At 45.7% G+C, this 19,530-nt stretch overlaps 1 protein-coding gene across 3 annotated transcripts in view; it reads left to right on the top strand.

The window, feature by feature from the left end:
- ORC3 (origin recognition complex subunit 3) overlaps positions 1-19,530 on the top strand; it is a 342,442-nt gene that overhangs the window by 305,254 nt on the left and 17,658 nt on the right. For all 3 annotated transcript variants that reach the window (XM_069235555.1, XM_069235556.1, XM_069235557.1), the window contains one exon: positions 9,433-9,530. In XM_069235555.1, coding sequence (XP_069091656.1) covers positions 9,433-9,530 — 98 coding nt within the window. The remainder of the gene's footprint in view (positions 1-9,432; positions 9,531-19,530) is intronic.

Raw genomic sequence — 19,530 nt, 5'->3', positions numbered from 1 at the left:
TTCCTTACACAACCCCCCCCCCCCCCCCCCCCCCCCCCCCAAACGAAAGAGGATGAGACTAACCTTTCCCAAGAGAGTCTTCATTTTCTAAGTGGAAGAACCTGGAAAGGCCATCTGCATTGGCATGGGCAGTCCCAGGTCTGTGTTCCACTATAAAGTCCATTCCCTGTAGGGAGATGGACCACCTCAACAGTTTTGGATTTTCACCTTTCATTTGCATCAGCCATCTGAGAGGTCTGTGGTCGGTTTGAACTACAAAGTGAGTACCAAAGAGGTATGGTCTCAGCTTTTTCAGGGACCAAACCACAGCAAAGGCCTCCCTCTCAATGGCACTCCAACGCTGCTCCCTGGGGAGTAACCTCCTGCTAATGAAAGCAACAGGCTGGTCAAGGCCATCATCATTTGTTTGGGACAAAACTGCCCCTATCCCATGTTCAGAGGCATCTGTTTGCACAATGAATTGCTTGGAGTAATCTGGAGCTTTTAGAACTGGTGCTGTGCACATAGCTTGTTTCAGGGTGTCAAAGGCCTGTTGGCATTCTACAGTCCAGTTTACTTTCTTGGGCATTTTCTTGGAGGTGAGTTCTGTGAGGGCTGTCACAATGGATCCATATCCCTTCACAAACCTCCTATAGTACCCAGTCAAGCCAAGGAATGCCCTGACTTGAGTCTGGGTTTTTGGAGCTACCCAGTCCAGAATAGTCTGGATCTTGGGTTGGAGTGGCTGAACTTGGCCTCCACCTACAAGGTGTCCCAAGTAAACCACAGTTCCCTGCCCTATCTGGCATTTGGATGCCTTGATAGAGAGGCCTGCAGATTGCAGAGCCTTCAAAACCTTCTTCAGGTGGACCAGGTGATCCTGCCAGGTGGAGCTAAAGACAGCAATATCATCAAGATAAGCTGCACTAAAGGATTCCAACCCAGCAAGGACTTGATTCACCAACATTTGGAAGGTGGCAGGGGCATTCTTTAAACCGAAGGGCATAACAGTGAACTGATAATGCCCATCAGGTGTGGAGAATGCTGTTTTCTCTTTTGCTCCAGGTGCCATTTTGATTTGCCAGTACCCTGCAGTTAAGTCAAAGGTACTTAAGAATTTGGCAGCACCTAATTTATCAATCAGCTCATCAGCTCTAGGAATGGGATGGGCATCTGTCTTGGTGACAGAATTAAGACCTCTGTAGTCCACACAAAACCTCATTTCTCTCTTTCCATCTTTGGTGTGAGGTTTGGGGACTAAGACCACTGGGCTAGCCCAGGGGCTGTCAGAGTGCTCAATTACTCCCAATTCCAGCATCTTGTGGACTTCCACCTTGATGCTTTCCTTAACTTGATCAGACTGTCTGAATATTTTGTTTTTGACAGGCATGTTGTCTCCTGTGTCCACATCATGGGTACACAGGTGTGTCTGACCAGGGGTTAGGGAAAAGAGCTCAGCAAACTGCTGCAGGACCTTCCTACAGTCAGATTGCTGTTGGCCAGAGAGGGTGTCTGAATAGATCACTCCATCCACTGAGCCATCTTTAGGGTCTGATGAGAGGAGATCAGGGAGAGGCTCACTCTCAGCTTCCTGGTCCTCATCTGTTACCATCAACAGATTTACATCAGCCATATCATGGAAGAGTTTTAGGCGATTTACATGGATCACCGTCTTGGGGCTCCTGCTTGTGCCTAGGTCCACCAGGTAGGTGACCTGACTCTTCTTTTCCAGGATTGGGTAAGGGCCACTCCATCTGTCCTGAAGTGCCCTGGGAGCCACAGGCTCCAAAACCCAAACTTTCTGCCCTGGTTGGAACTCAACCATTGCAGCCTTTTGGTCATACCAAAACTTCTGGATCTGTTGGCTGGCCTCAAGGTTTTTACTTGCCTTTTCCATGTACTCTGCCATTCTTGAGCGAAGGCCAAGTACATAGTCCACTATGTCTTGTTTAGGCTCATGAAGAGGTCTCTCCCAGCCTTCTTTAACAAGAGCAAGTGGTCCCCTTACAGGGTGGCCAAACAGAAGTTCAAAGGGTGAGAACCCTACTCCCTTCTGAGGCACCTCTCTGTAAGCGAAAAGCAGACATGGCAGGAGGACATCCCATCTCCTTTTGAGTTTCTCTGGGCGCCCCATGATCATGCCCTTTAATGTCTTGTTGAATCTCTCAACAAGGCCATTAGTTTGTGGATGATATGGTGTAGTGAATTTATAAGTCACTCCACACTCATTCCACATGTGTTTTAGGTATGCCGACATGAAGTTGGTACCTCTGTCGGACACCACCTCCTTAGGGAAACCCACTCTGGTAAAGATACCAATGAGAGCCTTGGCTACTGCAGGGGCAGTAGTCGACCTAAGGGGAATAGCTTCAGGATACCTAGTAGCATGATCCACTACTACTAGGATGTACATATTTCCTGAGGCTGTGGGAGGTTCCAGTGGACCCACTATGTCCACACCCACTCTTTCAAAGGGGACCCCCACCACTGGAAGTGGAATGAGGGGGGCCTTTGGATGCCCACCTGTCTTACCACTGGCTTGACAGGTGGGACAGGAGAGGCAAAACTCCTTAACCTTCTGAGACATATTGGGCCAGTAGAAGTGGTTGACTAACCTCTCCCACGTCTTGGTTTGTCCCAAATGCCCAGCAAGGGGAATATCATGGGCTAAGGTCAGAATAAACTCTCTGAAACTCTGAGGCACTACCACTCTCCTAGTGGCACCAGGTTTGGGATCTCTTGCCTCAGTGTACAGGAGTCCATCTTCCCAATAGACCCTATGTGTTCCATTTTTCTTGCCTTTGGACTCTTCAGCAGCTTGCTACCTAAGGCCTTCAAGAGAGGGACAGGTTTCTTGTCCCTTACACAACTCTTCCCTTGAGGGTCCCCCTGGGCCTAAGAGCTCAACCTGATAAGGTTCCAGCTCCATAGGCTCAGTTCCCTCGGAGGGCAGAACTTCTTCCTGAGAAGAGAGGTTCTCTTTTTCTTCTTGTGTTGCAGCTGGTTTCCCAGCTGACTTTCCTTTTCTCTTGGTAGGCTGGGCCTTTCTTCCAGACTCCAGCTCTACTTTTTCACCCTGTGCCTTGCACTGTGCCCTTGTCTTGACACACACCAGTTCAAGGATACCCAGCATGGCTGCATGGGTTTTCAGTTCTACCTCAGCCCATGCTGAGGACTCCAGGTCATTTCCAAGCAAACAGTCTACTGGGATATTTGAGGAGACCACCACCTGTTTCAGGCCATTGACCCCTCCCCACTCTAAAGTTACCATAGCCATGGGATGTACTTTAGTCTGATTGTCAGCGTTGGTGACTGGATAAGTTTGTCCAGCCAGGTATTGGCCAGGGGAAACCAGTTTCTCTGTCACCATAGTGACACTGGCACCTGTATCCCTCAGGCCCTCTACACTTGTCCCATTAATTAAGAGCTGCTGCCTGTATTTTTGCATGTTAGGGGGTCAGGCAGCCAGTGTGGCTAAATCCACCCCACCCTCAGAGACTAATGCAGCTTCAGTGTGACACCTGATTTGCTCTGGGCACACTGTTGATCCCACTTGGAGACTGGCCATTCCAGTTTTAGCTGGATTGGAGTTAGAAGTGGTATCTTTCTTGGGACAGGCCTTGTCTCCAGTTTGGTGTCCAGACTGACTACAGCTACGACACCAGGCCTTTTTGGGATCAAAGTTTTTACCCTTGTACCCAGAATTGTTTTGTGAAGAGGCTCTGGGCCCACCCTCCTGTGCAGGTTTTTGGGGGCCTGTAGAAGACTCTTTACTATTTTTGTTTTTGGCTGTCTCACCACCTTTCCCCTGGGGAGGTTTTGTGACCCCTTTCTTTTGGTCACCCCCTGTGGAAGTTTTGGACACCCTAGTCTTGACCCAATGGTCCGCCTTCTTTCCCAATTCTTGGGGAGAAATTGGTCCTAGGTCTACCAGATGCTGATGCAGTTTGTCATTGAAACAATTACTTAACTGGTGTTCTTTCACAAATAAATTGTACAGCCCATCATAATTACTTACACCACTGCCTTGAATCCAACCATCTAGTGTTTTTACTGAGTAGTCTACAAAGTCAACCCAGGTCTGGCTCGAGGATTTTTGAGCCCCCCTGAATCTAATCCTATACTCCTCAGTGGAGAATCCAAAGCCCTCAATCAGGGTACCCTTCATGAGGTCATAAGATTCTGCATCTTTTCCAGAGAGTGTGAGGAGTCTATCCCTACACTTTCCTGTGAACATTTCCCAAAGGAGAGCACCCCAGTGAGATTTGTTCACTTTTCTGGTTACACAAGCCCTCTCAAAAGCTGAGAACCATTTGGTGATGTCATCACCATCTTCATATTTAGTTACAATCCCTTTAGGGATTTTCAACATGTCAGGAGAATCTCTGACCCTATTTATGTTGCTGCCACCATTGATGGGTCCTAGGCCCATCTCTTGTCTTTCCCTTTCTATGGCTAGGATCTGTCTTTCCAAAGCCAATCTTTTGGCCATCCTGGCTAACTGGATGTCCTCTTCACTGGAGTTATCCTCAGTGATTTCAGAGAGGTTGGTCCCTCCTGTGAGGGAACCAGCATCTCTGACTATTATTTGTGGAGTCAGGGCTTGAGAGGCCCTGTCCTCCCTAGATAGGACTGGTAGGGGGGAATCTTCCTCCAAGTCACTATCCTCATCCTCTGTGTTGCCATCCACAGAGGGGTTGGCTCTTTCAAACTCTGCCAACAGCTCCTGGAGCTGTAGTTTGGAAGGTCTGGAGCCAATTGTTATTTTCTTTATTTTACAGAGTGACCTTAGCTCCCTCATCTTAAGATGGAGGTAAGGTGTGGTGTCGAGTTCCACCACATTCATATCTGTACTAGACATTATGCTTCTAAAAGTTGGAAAACTTTTTAAGAAACTAAAACTGGTCCTAGAATCTAATTCAAACTTTTACCAAACTTTTAAACTCTAAAAGAAATGCTAACAGGGACTAACACAAGGCCATAGCAGGACTTTAAAGAATTTAGAAAAATTTCAAATTGCAAAAATCAATTTCTAATGACAATTTTTGGAATTTGTCGTGTGATCAGGTATTGGCTGAGTAGTCCAGCAAATGCAAAGTCTTGTAGCCCACCGCTGATCCACCAATGTAGGAAGCTGGCTCTGTATGTGCTATTTCAAAGTAAGGAATAGCATGCACAGAGTCCAAGGGTTCCCCTTAGAGGTAAGATAGTGGCAAAAAGAGATAATACTAATGCTCTATTTTGTGGTAGTGTGGTCGAGCAGTAGGCTTATCAAAGGAGTAGTGTTAAGCATTTGTTGTACATACACACAGGCAATAAATGAGGAACACACACTCAGAGACAAATCCAGCCAATAGGTTTTGTTATAGAAAAATATATTTTCTTAGTTTATTTTAAGAACCACAGGTTCAAATTCTACATGTAATATCTCATTTGAAAGGTATTGCATGTAAGTACTTTAGGAACTTTGAATCATTTCATTAGCATGTATACTTTTTACATAAAACACAATAAGCTGTTTTAAAAGTGGACACTGCAATTTTCACAGTTCCTGGGGGAGGTAAAGTAATGTTAGTTTTAACAGGTAAGTAAGTCACTTACAGGTTTCAGTTTTTGGTCCAAGGTAGCCCACCGTTGGGGGTTCAGAGCAACCCCAAAGTTATCACACCAGCAGCTCAGGGCCGGTCAGGTGCAAAGGTCAAAGAGGTGCCCAAAACACATAGGCTTCAATGGAGAGAAGGGGGTGCCCCGGTTCCAGTCTGCCAGCAGGTAAGTACCCGCGTCTTCGGAGGGCAGACCAGGGGGGTTTTGTAGGGCACCGGGGGGGACACAAGTCAGCACAAAAAGTACACCCTCAGCAGCGCGGGGGCGGCCGGGTGCAGTGTGCAAACACGCGTCGGGTTTTCAATGAGAGACCAAGGGGTCTCTTCAGCGATGCAGGCAGGCAAGGGGGGGGCTCCTCGGGGTAGCCACCACCTGGGCAAGGGAGAGGGCCTCCTGGGGGTCACTCCTGCACAGGAGTTCCGTTCCTTTAGGTGCTGGGGGCTGCGGGTGCAGGGTCTTTTCCAGCCGTCGGGAAATGGAGTTCAGGCAGTCGCGGTCAGGGGGAGCCTCGGGATTCCCTCTGCAGGCGTCGCTGTGGGGGCTCAGGGGGGACAACTTTGGTTACTCACAGTCTTGGAGTCGCCGGAGGGTCCTCCCTGAGGTGTTGGTTCTCCACCAGTCGAGTCGGGGTCGCCGGGTGCAGTTTTGCAAGTCTCATGCTTCTTGCGGGGAGTTGCAGGGGTCTTTAAATCTGCTACTTGAAACAAAGTTGCAGTTCTTTTGGAGCAGGGCCGCTGTCCTCGGGAGTTTCTTGTCTTTCTCGAAGCAGGGCAGTCCTCAGAGGATTCAGAGGTCGCTGGTCCCGTGGAAAGCGTCCCTGGAGCAGGTTTCTTTGGAAGGCAGGAGACAGGCCGGTGAGTCTGGGGCCAAAGCAGTTGGTGTCTTCTGTTCTTCCTCTGCAGGGGTTTTTCAGCTCAGCAGTCCTCTTCTTCTTGTAGTTTCAGGAATCTAAATTCTTAGGTTCAGGGAAGCCCTTAAATACTAAATTTAAGGGCGTGTTTAGGTCTGGGGGGTTAGTAGCCAATGGCTACTAGCCCTGAGGGTGGGTACACCCTCTTTGTGCCTCCTCCCAAGGGGAGGGGGTCACATCCCTAATCCTATTGGGGGAATCCTCCATCTGCAAGACGGAGGATTTCTAAAAGTTAAAGTCACTTCAGCTCAGGACACCTTAGGGGCTGTCCTGACTGGCCAGTGACTCCTCCTTGTTTTTCTCATTATTTTCTCTGGCCTTGCCGCCAAAAGTGGGGGCCGTGGCCGGAGGGGGCGGGCAACTCCACTAGCTGGAGTGTCCTGCGGTGCTGGAACAAAGGGATGAGCCTTTGAGGCTCACCGCCAGGTGTTACAGCTCCTGCCTGGGGGAGGTGTTAGCATCTCCACCCAGTGCAGGCTTTGTTACTGGCCTCAGAGTGACAAAGGCACTCTCCCCATGAGGCCAGCAACATGTCTCTAGTGTGGCAGGCTGCCGGAACCAGTCAGCCTACACAGATGGTTGGATACAGTTTCAGGGGGCACCTCTAAGGTGCCCTCTGGGGTGTGTTTCACAATAAAATGTACACTGGCATCAGTGTGCATTTATTGTGCTGAGAAGTTTGATACCAAACTTCCCAGTTTTCAGTGTAGCCATTATGGTGCTGTGGAGTTTGTGTTTGACAGACTCCCAGACCATATACTCTTATGGCTACCCTGCACTTACAATGTCTAAGGTTTGGCTTAGACACTGTAGGGGCACAGTGCTCATGCACTGGTGCCCTCACCTATGGTATAGTGCACCCTGCCTTAGGGCTGTAAGGCCTGCTAGAGGGGTGTCTTACCTATACTGCATAGGCAGTGAGAGGCTGGCATGGCACCCTGAGGGGAGTGCCATGTCGACTTACTCATTTTGTTCTCACTAGCACACACAAGCTGGTAAGCAGTGTGTCTGTGCTGAGTGAGGGGTCTCCAGGGTGGCATAAGACATGCTGCAGCCCTTAGAGACCTCCCCTGGCATCAGGGCCCTTGGTACCAGTTACAAGGGACTTACCTGGATGCCAGGGTGTGCCAATTGTGGATATAAAAGTACAGGTTAGGGAAAGAACACTGGTGCTGGGGCCTGGTTAGCAGGCCTCAGCACACTTTCAATTCAAAACATAGCATCAGCAAAGGCAAAAAGTCAGGGGGTAACCATGCCAAGGAGGCATTTCCTTACAGGCTTTCTCTGTGCCTTACTCCCTTCTGGGCCATAGAGGGTATAATCTTTGGTTTCTCCTCATCCTCCCCCAGTCACGCTTTCCCTTATGTACATGGGACATCTTAAGGTGCAAAGCTGTTCTCGTGAACTTCGACTATTTAACTCAAAATAATTAATACAAATACTCAAGTTTGGCTTTTGTGTGAAATTCCGCACTCATGTATTTTGAATGCAAGTGTAGTTTGTTTTGAGTCACTCTCTAGGAAAAGTAGAGAAATCTAAGCAGTTCCACACAAAAGTCTTGCCAGTTACATGGCACTTATGAGAAAAAGCTAAGCAGGTACAAATTTGAACACTTAAAGCTCTGCTTTACATTACATTGCTCATGACATGTTCTATGATATCCTCGAGTTCATCACTGAAGACTTCTGAAAAAAAGGTCATTTATGAAAACACTGCATTGCAAGGGCACGAGTTATAGTTAGCTAACTGCAACTGGTGAATTTCAGAAGTTTTCCGTTTTTTAAATGTTTGTTTTAACTAATATGTACAAATCTCGACACACTTATACACACACAGTCGCTCTCACTTACTTACACCCCCCTTACTCACTTTACACTTCATTTGAGGGGTGGTTTCCAGTGCTCGAACCCGGCACTTTATTGTCACCACCGGCTGTTCTAATAGCCTGCCACCTTTTGGCACGGTTTGTCTAATTTTGTGAGGCGCACAACAACAGTTGTTTAATAATTAAATATTAAATAAAATGACTAATGCCTGCCACCCAAAGCTTCCAAGAATAGTTTGGGCGGTATGTATTGGTCATTTGTAATGTATATTTAAAGTCTGAATTGCCACATTTACATGAGTGTGGTGGTTAATTGTGATGGTTCTGTCATTGGCAGAGCTAGTGGAGTCAATGAGTGGTGGAAGCTGCCATGTCATTCTGACAATGGTCCTGCGCTTATGTTTTTTTTATTTATTTATTTTTTCACAAATAAAGTACTGTGCATGTGTGTGTGTGTATACACACGCACACACGCGCACGCTTTAGGTCAGCTCTCTTAATCCGCATTCACATTTTGCTTCTGCCCACCAAAGCATGTTTCAGTAGGTTAGCTCGCTTTAGCTAGTGGTTAGGTCGCTTCACTGTGAGTGATGCCATTTTGCTTGTGCACATCCTCCTAGAAGATAGTACCCATTGTCAGGGCTGTTGTCATATTTTAAATTGGTTTGACATTGTCAGGGGTTTTATTTGTCTTTGATATCCATTTTGTAGCTTATTTTAAAATTATAGAATTGTACAATGCATGAGATAGCCTTAGGCCATTTCACCTGTCCACTCATTTATCCATCCATGCACTTACTAATCTCTCTTAACTGTTGATTAATTCTCACATTCACTCAAAAACACACACACACACACACACACACACACACACACACACACACACACACACACACACACACACACACACACACACACACACTCTCTCTCTCTCTCTCTCTCTCTCTCTCTCTCTCTCTCATCAGTCAGTGAGGAAACACTTTCACATATAACAAAGTCCTGTTAGCTTTGCTAATGGTTGTTTTGTGTTTTAACTTGATTTTCTTTTGACACCAAGAAGGGGACTATTCTGAAAAGTTGTATCTTGTGTTTTTTTTTTTTTTACTTTTACCAGACATTGTTGGAGTTGAAAGATTCAAGGAGATCACGGAAGCCTAGCCGGTTCGAAGCCCTACGGCATGAAGTAGTGGACTTTATAGATAGTTTAGTGAGGTATGATTTTTGCAATCGCCATTTGATTTCTTAAATGGCACCTGCATGACATAATATTTTTTTATATATAATGTTACTGATGATTACGATTTTGAAATTAAGATGTGAAAAAATGATGGCAAATATGCTGGCACGATCTGGGCAAGGTAAACGTGATCCAAATATATGAAATGTAGGGAATAATGCGGAGAAGAAACTATTCAATGAATTAGAATGGATTGCATGGGTGAATAAAATTACATATTTCTTCAGACTATTTTTGGCAAAGTTTTACAGTGCAGGGTGGTGATAGGCCATTACAAGGAGTTTAAGTACAAATTGAAATGTCAAGGTGGTTTACAGTAAGTAAGATTCTATCTTTAATCTTAATATTTTTCCAATTTAGTGGGGGTAAAATATATCCAAATATTTTATAAAATGAATATGCTCTTTTGTACTGACAAGATATTTCCAGGTAGTACAGTCAAGTAATTTTTGTGTAAGCAGTCCAGGCAGCAGTTTGGAGGGTAATGGTGTTGAAAATAATATTTTAATCCAGTTCAGGTCATTCACTATTATCAATTTGAGAACTGGAATATTTGATTCTATATTTTATATAGAGAGTCAATGGCTGTGTGTGTCAAAATCATGCAGTAAGTTGATGTCCAAGTCGAAAAGGAAACATAAGAAAGCAACTCAATACCGTCCTTCCACTCTATCGAAAGAGAAGTTGCAAGTAGTCAGGTTGGCAGTCTTTTTCACTCCCAATTCCTTCTTGATGAGCCAGTTCCACAATTGATCCCATTGTGCCAGAGTGCATTTGGTGCCCCAGGCCATCCGCAACACCATAGCGTAGCCTTGAAGGAAGGCAATGCTGTGTATTTTTGCCACTCTTCCAGATCAGTCTGGTGTGCCTTAGGGCCCCTAGAGCTGCAGGGGCATATAGTTGGATTACTGATGGCAGGTCTATCCTCCGCACTACCGGAGGCCCCTCAAACCCACCTTGGGTTCCACAAGGCCTCTGGTGTGGACTTCTATTCCAGCTTTGAGATCCGCTGCAGCTCCTCTTTCACTGACGCAGATTCTCACATTGCCGGAGGGGATCAGGTGCAGGCTCAGGTGCCTGACCCCGAACCATCTCGACCCCAAACTGAGTTTGCAGGCCAGATCCCCTCCACTGCACCCAGTTGCCGTAATTCAGATTTTGACAACATACAGCCACTTTTGCAGAGCTGTCTCAGAGGTTACATCTTTGATGACAATAGGGTTGATGGTGATGATTTACTCCAACATTATGATGATGGAAGTTTATATATTGACCTACATTAGTCCGATGGGCTTGACACTTCCCCAATAAATGGTTCTCTTTGACTGAGCTCCCAAAAGAAGATAATTATTACTTTACTGTAGTAATTTGATGTGCTGCTGAGCTACACGACCTACAGTTGCCTTCTATTGAGGTTAAAATTAATGTTCTTATGGAAGTCCTGCAGCCTAGGTCTGCTTCCTGAGCTCTTACTTCCATTCAACAAAGCCTTAACTTATACTCTGATGGGCACCTGGTCCAAGCCTTACTCTTGTCCACTGGCGAAAAGGCAGGGGTCCAGATACAACAGACTGGCCCCAGATTAACCCGATTTTCGGATGGGTCATCGATCCAGAGATCTTGAGGTCCCAGGATTCCACCAGCAGGATGAACCCCAATTCCTTCACTTCTTCCCTGCAACCCCCACATCCCCAGGCACAGGGTCAAAAAAGATTGAGGGATTCAGTAACCAAACATTCTCCTCTGGCAGCTTGGCCTTCAAGTCGGTCAACACAGTTTTCTTACGAGGCTGATAAAACATGCCCTCTGGGACATGGCCAGCGATGTCTTGCCGGCGATTTCTAAAGACTTTAGGGTCTTACTGGCTCAAACCGTTCAGGATGGTCATGTTGCAACCAAATACATCATTTGTGCTGGCTTCGATATGACAGATTGTTTGAGCAAGCAGTTGGCTCTAGCGTAGTGCTCTGTCCTCATGACTCTGTACGGTCCACAGCTTTTTTTGGAGATGTCCATGCATCCTTTATGGATATTCCTTTGATGGATCCAGCTTATTTGTAGATGAAAAAGATTCTGTCTTAAAAAGCTTCAAGGAGAGCCGGGCCATGGTGCATTCCTTGGCCTTTTGACCCCGCCAGACAACTTCCTCATCAGTTTGGGCGCACCCAAAGTTGCTTTAGACCAAGAATGGCATGTTCTCCTGCCCCGCTGCAGTCACCCCAGCTCTTTCGGGGACGGGGATCGATCAGACAGTGCGCAGGACATCAGGAGCCACCGATCTTCACAGTCCCCCTCACCTGCAACACCAGTCTCCATGCATCTTTATTTTACCCCTAGCAGCACACAGTCACTGCATGGCAGACATGATCCCCCATTTTCTTCCAGGGTGGTCTTTCAGAAGAGCACCTATCCATCTTATTTCAAGAGGTGCAAGCTCTATTGTCCAAAGAGGTCATCAAGCAGTAGCCGGAGTCAGAAAAAGGGGTGGGTTATTACTCCCAGTATTTCCTCCTGCCAAAGAAGGATGGAGGCTTTCATACTATTTTAGATCAATTCAGAATGCTAACACCTGCCAGGTTATGTCTGCTCTGGATCTGGGCGATTGGATGCTAGCCTTGGACTTACAGGACGCCTACTTTCATAGTCTTGTCCTGCAGTCCCACAGACGTTAACTGTTTGTTCAAGGTCGACCAAGAACATTTTTAGTTTGCCGTGCTCCCCTTCGACCTTATTGGCACCTCTCAGCTGTTCTCAACAGTGATGGTGGTAGTCGCCACCCATCTTGGGAGGTTTTGGATACCAGTTTTCCTCTTCCTTGATGACTGGTTGTTGAATGCAGGCTCAACACAGTCAGTCGTAGACCACATTCAGATGATGATGCACCTCCTGACATTGTTGGGGTTTTCAATCAATAAGCTTAAGTCACACCTGACTCTTTCTCAGAGGCTTTCCTTTATAGGAGCTATCTTAGACACAGTGCATTTCCTCCATCTCAATGGTTGAAAAACATAACAGCTGTGATCCTGATGCGTCAGCCTCAGTTATGGATCCTGATGAGAGTGGCTCTGAAGCTTCTTGGCCTACTGACCTCATGCATCCTGCTTGCCCATTTCGATTATGTTGGCCCTGTAGTGGGATCTGAAATCTCTGTGGGTTCAGCTACAAGAAAAACTGTTGGATGTTGTATTAGACCAGTTGTTGGCAACCAACTTAAGCGATATCAATCAGGTACAAATCATTAAGGACAGTCAGTTAGGAGCAACACACCCATAGCTGATACAATATGACTTTACTAAACACAATAGCACAATTAAGTAAAGTGGCAAAGCTGGCTAAACAGTAGCAGAAATGGTTATATGTATAGCGTAAGGCTGTCACAACAACAGTCAAAAAACAGTCTTAAATCACTTGCAATGCTGTAAATCAATAGTAATTCGGTAAATCCGGCCACAGCAGGATAACCTGGCCCTTCACCCCTTGATAACGTAACTTTTAGCAGCTAGCACTGGGAAGCCCGCTCCGACCCATCTGTGGTAATGGTGCGACAGCAGATCTGTATGACTTTGTGAGCTGCCCGAGGCATTCACACCCATCCTTTTATACACTAAAAGCAGTCTTACACAACATCATGTTCCTTTCCTTCTCCAGTGGTTCTCATGATGTTTGTGTTTTGGCTAACCCAGGAAGGACCCTCTTGACTCCTACTCGCCTCTTGCTTTCCCTGGTATCACTCAGTCATCCTCCCAGGGCCTTCAAACTACTCCAAGGCTTGTTCGGGGTCAGTACAACGTCAAGGGTATGTTTCCCACAATCCACATGCCTTGGCATGATACAGTAAACACAGCACGTTGGCAGCACATATATTTGTGTCTATTAGGAATGGCAAGAACAAGGATCACAAGATATCTGCTATCTCAGCATGGTACATGGGTTTTCTGTAGGCATTTTAACTCGTCAACACTAGCTAAGCTAATTAACCCTTTCACATCACAATGTCTTCCACACATTAATCCCTATACTATTCCCTATATACAGCACCGATGATATCCTGGTTGTAGAGTGAACTGGACACGATCAGCAGTGATGGCTGCTCGACTGCAACCTGATCAGCGGCAGACTTCTCTCCTTTCCCCACCCAGAGGTGGCAGATACAGCATTGCTGGGTTGGGGCGTCATCTGGGAGAGGTGGCAATCAGAGGCCTCTGGTCTATGGTGTAAACCGCCTCCATATCAATCTGTTGTAGTTGCGGGCCCTTTGCCTGGCAATGAAGGTCGTGCTACTGTCCATCAAGGGGAGGCTTGTACAGGTTCTCACAGACCACACCACCACCATATGATACTGTGATAAGCAGGGCAGAGTGGGGCCTTGCGCCACAAGGCTCTGTGCCTGTGGAGGTAGTTGGAACATCAAGACTTTTCCCTGATTGTGAACCACCTGGCAGGATTCTTGAAAGCCAGGTAGGACCAGCTCTGCTGCCAGATCACAAATGGCAGCTACACCCAGAGGTAGAGCAGCGCGTCTTCCTACTTCTAACAATGGGGAGAACCATGGTTAAATAATTTACTCTACTGTCGAGATTGTGCAGTGTCCACACCTTTGGGTCTTGGGGATTCTGCAGAAGTCCCCTCTGAGAGATGCATTTCAACTGGGGAAAGAGGAAACCTATATCTCTTCCTACCTCTGCTTCTCTTGTCCAACTTACTGAAGAAGATCAGGAATGACTAGACCCAAGTCAAGCTAGTGGCCCTGGTTTGGGCAAGGAGAGTGTGGTACCTGGAACTTCTGAGCATGTTTGTCTGCCCATGACCAGGTTTCCATCTTGGGACGATCTGCTGTCAAAGCAGCAGGGCAGGCTTCTCCAACCGAACCTGTGCGATCCACAACTCTATGCATTGCAATTGAGCAATGGTAGTTGATGGTGTAGAACTTGCCAATCAAAGTTGCGATTGTCATCCTGGCTGCTATGTGCTCTTCCACAGACTGCTTATGCCAAATGCTTGGACAAACTTGTGGTCTGATGTGGAGTCCACAGAATAGACCTTCTTCAAGCTAAGCTGCTGGATATCAAGTTATTTGTTTTTTTCTATGACCCAGCAAGGACTTGCAGTGCTGTTGGCACTATTAATGGTACTTATTGGTTCTTTTGGCTTTTTTGTGTTTACTGGAACAACCATCCTTGTTGAGATCAGCTTTTTAAAGGTTTAACACTCATGTTCCCTCCCAAACCGTTTGTGATGCCACAGTGGGGCCTTAATTTGGTCCTAACATTTCTCATGTGCACTCCCTTCGAGCCAATGCACAGCGCCTTGTTGCATATTCTGACACTAAACTTTGTTGCCCTTTTTGCAATCACTTCAGCTCATCACAAGTGAGCTCCAGGTTCTCTCTGTGCACATGCCTTGTTGTGCCACATTTTTCCACAGATGGAGTGGCTGTGACTGCTTTTCATGCTAAGCAATCCATCACCCTGCCAGCATTCTTTGCTCTTCCTCACCTCTCAAAAGAGGAGTAGAAACTCTATTGGCTGCACCCCAAAAGACCTCTTTCTTACCAGAGACCATCAGGTGAATGATTAGCTTTTTGAGGTGGGGGGTTCTCTAGGGGAAAGAAGGGAAAAGCGGTGAAGGAAAGGACTTTCTCAATGTGGATAGTCTTCTGCATTAAGATCTGCTATCCACTGACCAAGAAGCAGCCTCTGCGGGCTCCTTCCACAACTGCCAAGCATGCTACCACTACACTGGCACAAGGAGTGCCTGTTCTTGACATCTGTGGCCAAGATGTGGGTGTCGGTGCATACATTCAAGAAGGATTACTGCCTTGGCAGTCAGGTCCAACAGGAAGGGCATTTCACAAATTCTGGCCCTGCAATACTTTATGGTCTGAGCTCACTTCATTGTTCTTTCACCATGGGACATGCTGCTTTGGTATCTATTCTAAAGGTGTGGAATAACAGGCTACGTACCTTTCGTACTGCTCTTTCTGGTGGGTAGCTGCCTAGGTACCTATTCTGTCAGGGGTCTCTTTACCATTTAAAATGATCCTATTTTAGAAATATGCCCACTGAGGGCATGAAGATGCAAGCAAGAAACTGCTGTTGGAGCAAAGGGTTTGCACTTATATGCAAGACTACTCCTTTACTTCTGGAGCAGAACTAAGTCAGCATCGAACACTGCTCCACCTAGCAGCATGCGGGAGCACTACTATGACATCTTTCAGATCGAACCTGCCACCTGGAGAGTATTCTAAAGGTGAGAAATGTGCAGCTAGGTCCAGCAGAAAGAGCTTTACCCAGGGTAAGTAACTTGTGCTTTTCTCTAGTGATGATTACAACATTGATTCCAGTTTGCCAAGCTAAGAAGCCTAGGAAATACTGGCCCCTGAGTTTTACTGACCTCTGAAAGGTGTGCAGTAATTCAGTTTTAACTATTCAACAAATGTGCCCTTGTGGCCAAAGAGATAAGGAATGCAAACAACTGCTCCAAGTGACATTAGTGGCCATTTTCAAAATGAATACAGGTTTCAGCTGTAATGACGGAGCTATCTTATATGTGTAATTTTGGCTGCCCAGGAAATATTGTGAGTAAAAAGTAAAAAATCTTCCAGATCAATTTGCGTCTGGTTGAGTTTTTGAACACCCAACTGCCAGTTTCCCTTTTTTACCATATGCTGAACAATGGATATATGTCATTTAAGTGTCAGTCTGCAAATCAGCAGGACATTCTGTTGATGCCGTATGTATAGTTTTGACATTATACTTTGCTGACTTATGTTTGTTGGAAAACCATCGGTTTATGCAGTTTGCCTAACGATGGCACAAATGAAGAGTCCGACAGGCCTAGATTAGATTCATGATCACTTACTTATATATATTGGATGCAGTGTGTAATTTTGTGGGTATTTGTACATAACAATATCTCTGATCTCCTCACAAAAATATAAGATTCACATGGATTGTGATGTGTCCCTGTTTACTATCCATATAATTCTAAAGATTCTGGTTTTGAAAATGTACTTTACTTTTTTAAAACATTTATTCTTATCTCATCATAATAGGGAATTATATTCATGTAAAAGAGAGTCAGTGCATTTGGATAAATAGGCCAATCAGTGGGACAGTGTCAGCACAATTTGATTTCCCCTGCGCAGGTGAGGCATTTCTTTACACTTGACCTATGTACATGCAGAGGAACAGGCGATTACTATTTCTTTCATTACATTCCCTGGTAGTAAGATAGTGACAGTTTGCCATTTATACATATAGTTTAACATCTTACATCTTAGAGTCCATCTATATGATGTAGATTTACGGTTAGCTCGGTATGTGTGTTATGGCACCCAGCCTTAGGCCTGGGTCGTGTTGGCATTAGGATATTGTAATTGTCAGATCTGGTGTTACGGTAGATTAGGTATTGAATTCAATGTGCAGTGGTTGGGAGGTGTCCTCTGCCCCATCTTGTGACAGAAAATCAGTTTCACTCGCTTTAAGCCATTCACTAATACTTGTTTTGCTTATGGTTAGTGCTCATCCTTTTTTTTAGCCTTCACGGCTTCCTCATGGGTTTTGGTAAAATGGATCCCCTTGTCCTTGTACAACCTACACTGAAGGTCTTAGATAGAAATACAGCATGCCTTGTGCTTTACCCTGAGCGTTATTCAGTTGTTGTACTATGTTTCAGCATGAAGGACTTTAATCAATTTTCAACTCTGAGCTTTGTGTTGCAGTTGATTCCCAGCAGACTCCTCGATTCTGTTTTAGTGCCAGGGAGTTTCTGCCTACCAATTCCATAAATGGATAGATTGTGTCTGGCCAAATCACGTTTGACAACAGCATTTCATAAGCATACTGTCAGAGTCCCCGCTGAAGACTTCCTGGCAGTGTTCAATTTGATATTTTGTCTGGCTTCCATTTTTTTTTTAAAGGTGGTGATTAATAACAATGGTGGAAATTGGATGCAAATTGAGGTTCATAAGAGAACAAAGTATTGCGATTTCCACTGGCTATTCTAGTGAAGTTCTTTGTTCCATGAACTTTGATATGACACATTCTGTGTAATGTTAGGTAGCTTATACAGATTACTTTGGGTACTTTCCCCTGCTAGAAATTTGCATACTTGCTCATGGAAATCACCCCATGCCTCTGTTGAGAGCCCATGTTTAGATTGTGATAACAGCACCTGTGCTAAATTTTGTTTTGTACTGTGTCAAAATGCAAAACATAGTAGGAAAGAGAGTAAGTCACGCTTATACTGCAGTACAGGTAACCTAGTTAGACTGGAGGTCACTTGGACCCTTTTGCCCTAATATTCATTATGGGATGCACAGATAACACAACTGATCAGTGGGAGAGTAGAAAATATATCATGTAGGTAACTGTTGATTTGGCCTGCAACTACTTGATACAAAACCTGTGTCACTTACTTTCACAGCATACTTGATACCTACTTGTTGGACCTGGCCCTCTCTGCAGGGTCACCCCCAAACATTTTCCCTTGTGTCCTCCTGGTTTGATCAATTTCTTTTTGTTGGCGGTAGGACCCTGCACACCTTACCATCGGCAAACCAGAGCTGCAATGCTCATGCTCTCTCCTTTAAACATGGTAAAATTGGCTAACACCCAATTGGCACATTTAATTTACTTAGGAGTCCCTAGTAAGGTGGTACTATAGGTATTCAGGGCCTGTAAATTAGCTGCTACTGGTAAACCTGCAGCATTGTTTGTGCTATCCACTTAAGTTGTTCTTTAAAACCAGTGTCAGACCTGCCCTTGCAGCATATGCCTGCAGTTTTAAGCTGTCATAAACCTTCCTTTTTAATACATATGTCACCCCTATTGACGGCCCTAAATAGCTCACAAGGCAAGGTATGTTGTATTTAGAAAGTTGGACATGTACTTTCAAGTTTTATATGTCCTGGTAACTCAAAAACTAATTTTTTCACTATTGCAGGGCTACTTTTCCCATAAGATAACATTTGATTACCTTATTACATTTAATAAGTGATAACTTCTGATTAGGAGCAGATGGGAAATTCATGTTTGGTATCTGAGGAATTGTAATTTAAAACCTTCCCTAATTGTAAAGTCCGATTTTAAGTCCCAATTCTGAAAATACCACTTTTAGAAAGTTGGCATTTTCTTGTCGTAACCATTTGATGCTTGCAGCCTGTTCCTGGGTCACGTGACCAGGTATAAAGGACAGTTGGCTTTTGTGTATTCCTCTCAGACAACATCACAATAGAGAGATTGGATGTTGGCAGGATGAGCCATCTCTGGCAGGATGGGGGAAAGGCGTTGCTGTCACCTACCACACTTGCACTTCAATGGGGATGCTTCAGCACACACACAAAGGACTTCACACTAGCCTATTGTGTCCCCAGACTGCCTGGGACCAGGTCAGGGAGGCAGGAAATTCAAGGCAGCTATTTAGAAGGAAACTCCAGAAGCTTCTCCCACTTCATAGTGGGCCCCAAGTATAAAAAGGGAACCCTGAAAACAGCTCTACAGTATACTCCTGTATGTGGGTATATTACAGAAGAAGGGTGCTCTACTGCTTGTGGCCTGCCCTTCTTGCTGAGAAGAGAGACTGGACCTGCACCCTTAATCCCAGGCTAAAGTGATGTCAAGGGCTAGCTCACTGGCCTGCTGTTCTATGCTACAGGGACATAACAAGCTCGAGAAGCCTCTCTGCAACTGCCCGGCTGACCTGCAATTAGACTTTCCTAAGCCCTGCTGGCCTCTGCTGGAGTGAATTCCTGATCCCCAAAGAGGTTTCCTCCCAGATCCTGTACCCTTAATGTGGCATCAGTTTCGCTCCTCTTAAAAGAAAAGGAGAAATCCTGAAGTTGCAGCCTCTTTCTGATCGGGAATCGGCCCCATTCATGCCAAGAACTTGCCGCCACTGCCACGATCTTGCCACCCGCCAATGCAAAGTTCCGGTGAACTCTACTCTGTGCTATGGCAGCCGCCACCAACGACT

Source organism: Pleurodeles waltl, chromosome 5 (genome assembly GCF_031143425.1).
Source record: "Pleurodeles waltl isolate 20211129_DDA chromosome 5, aPleWal1.hap1.20221129, whole genome shotgun sequence".
NCBI classification, from domain to species: domain Eukaryota; kingdom Metazoa; phylum Chordata; class Amphibia; order Caudata; family Salamandridae; genus Pleurodeles; species Pleurodeles waltl.
Note: the sequence above shows the minus strand (reverse complement) of the source record. Positions and strands in the feature narration are given on the sequence as shown.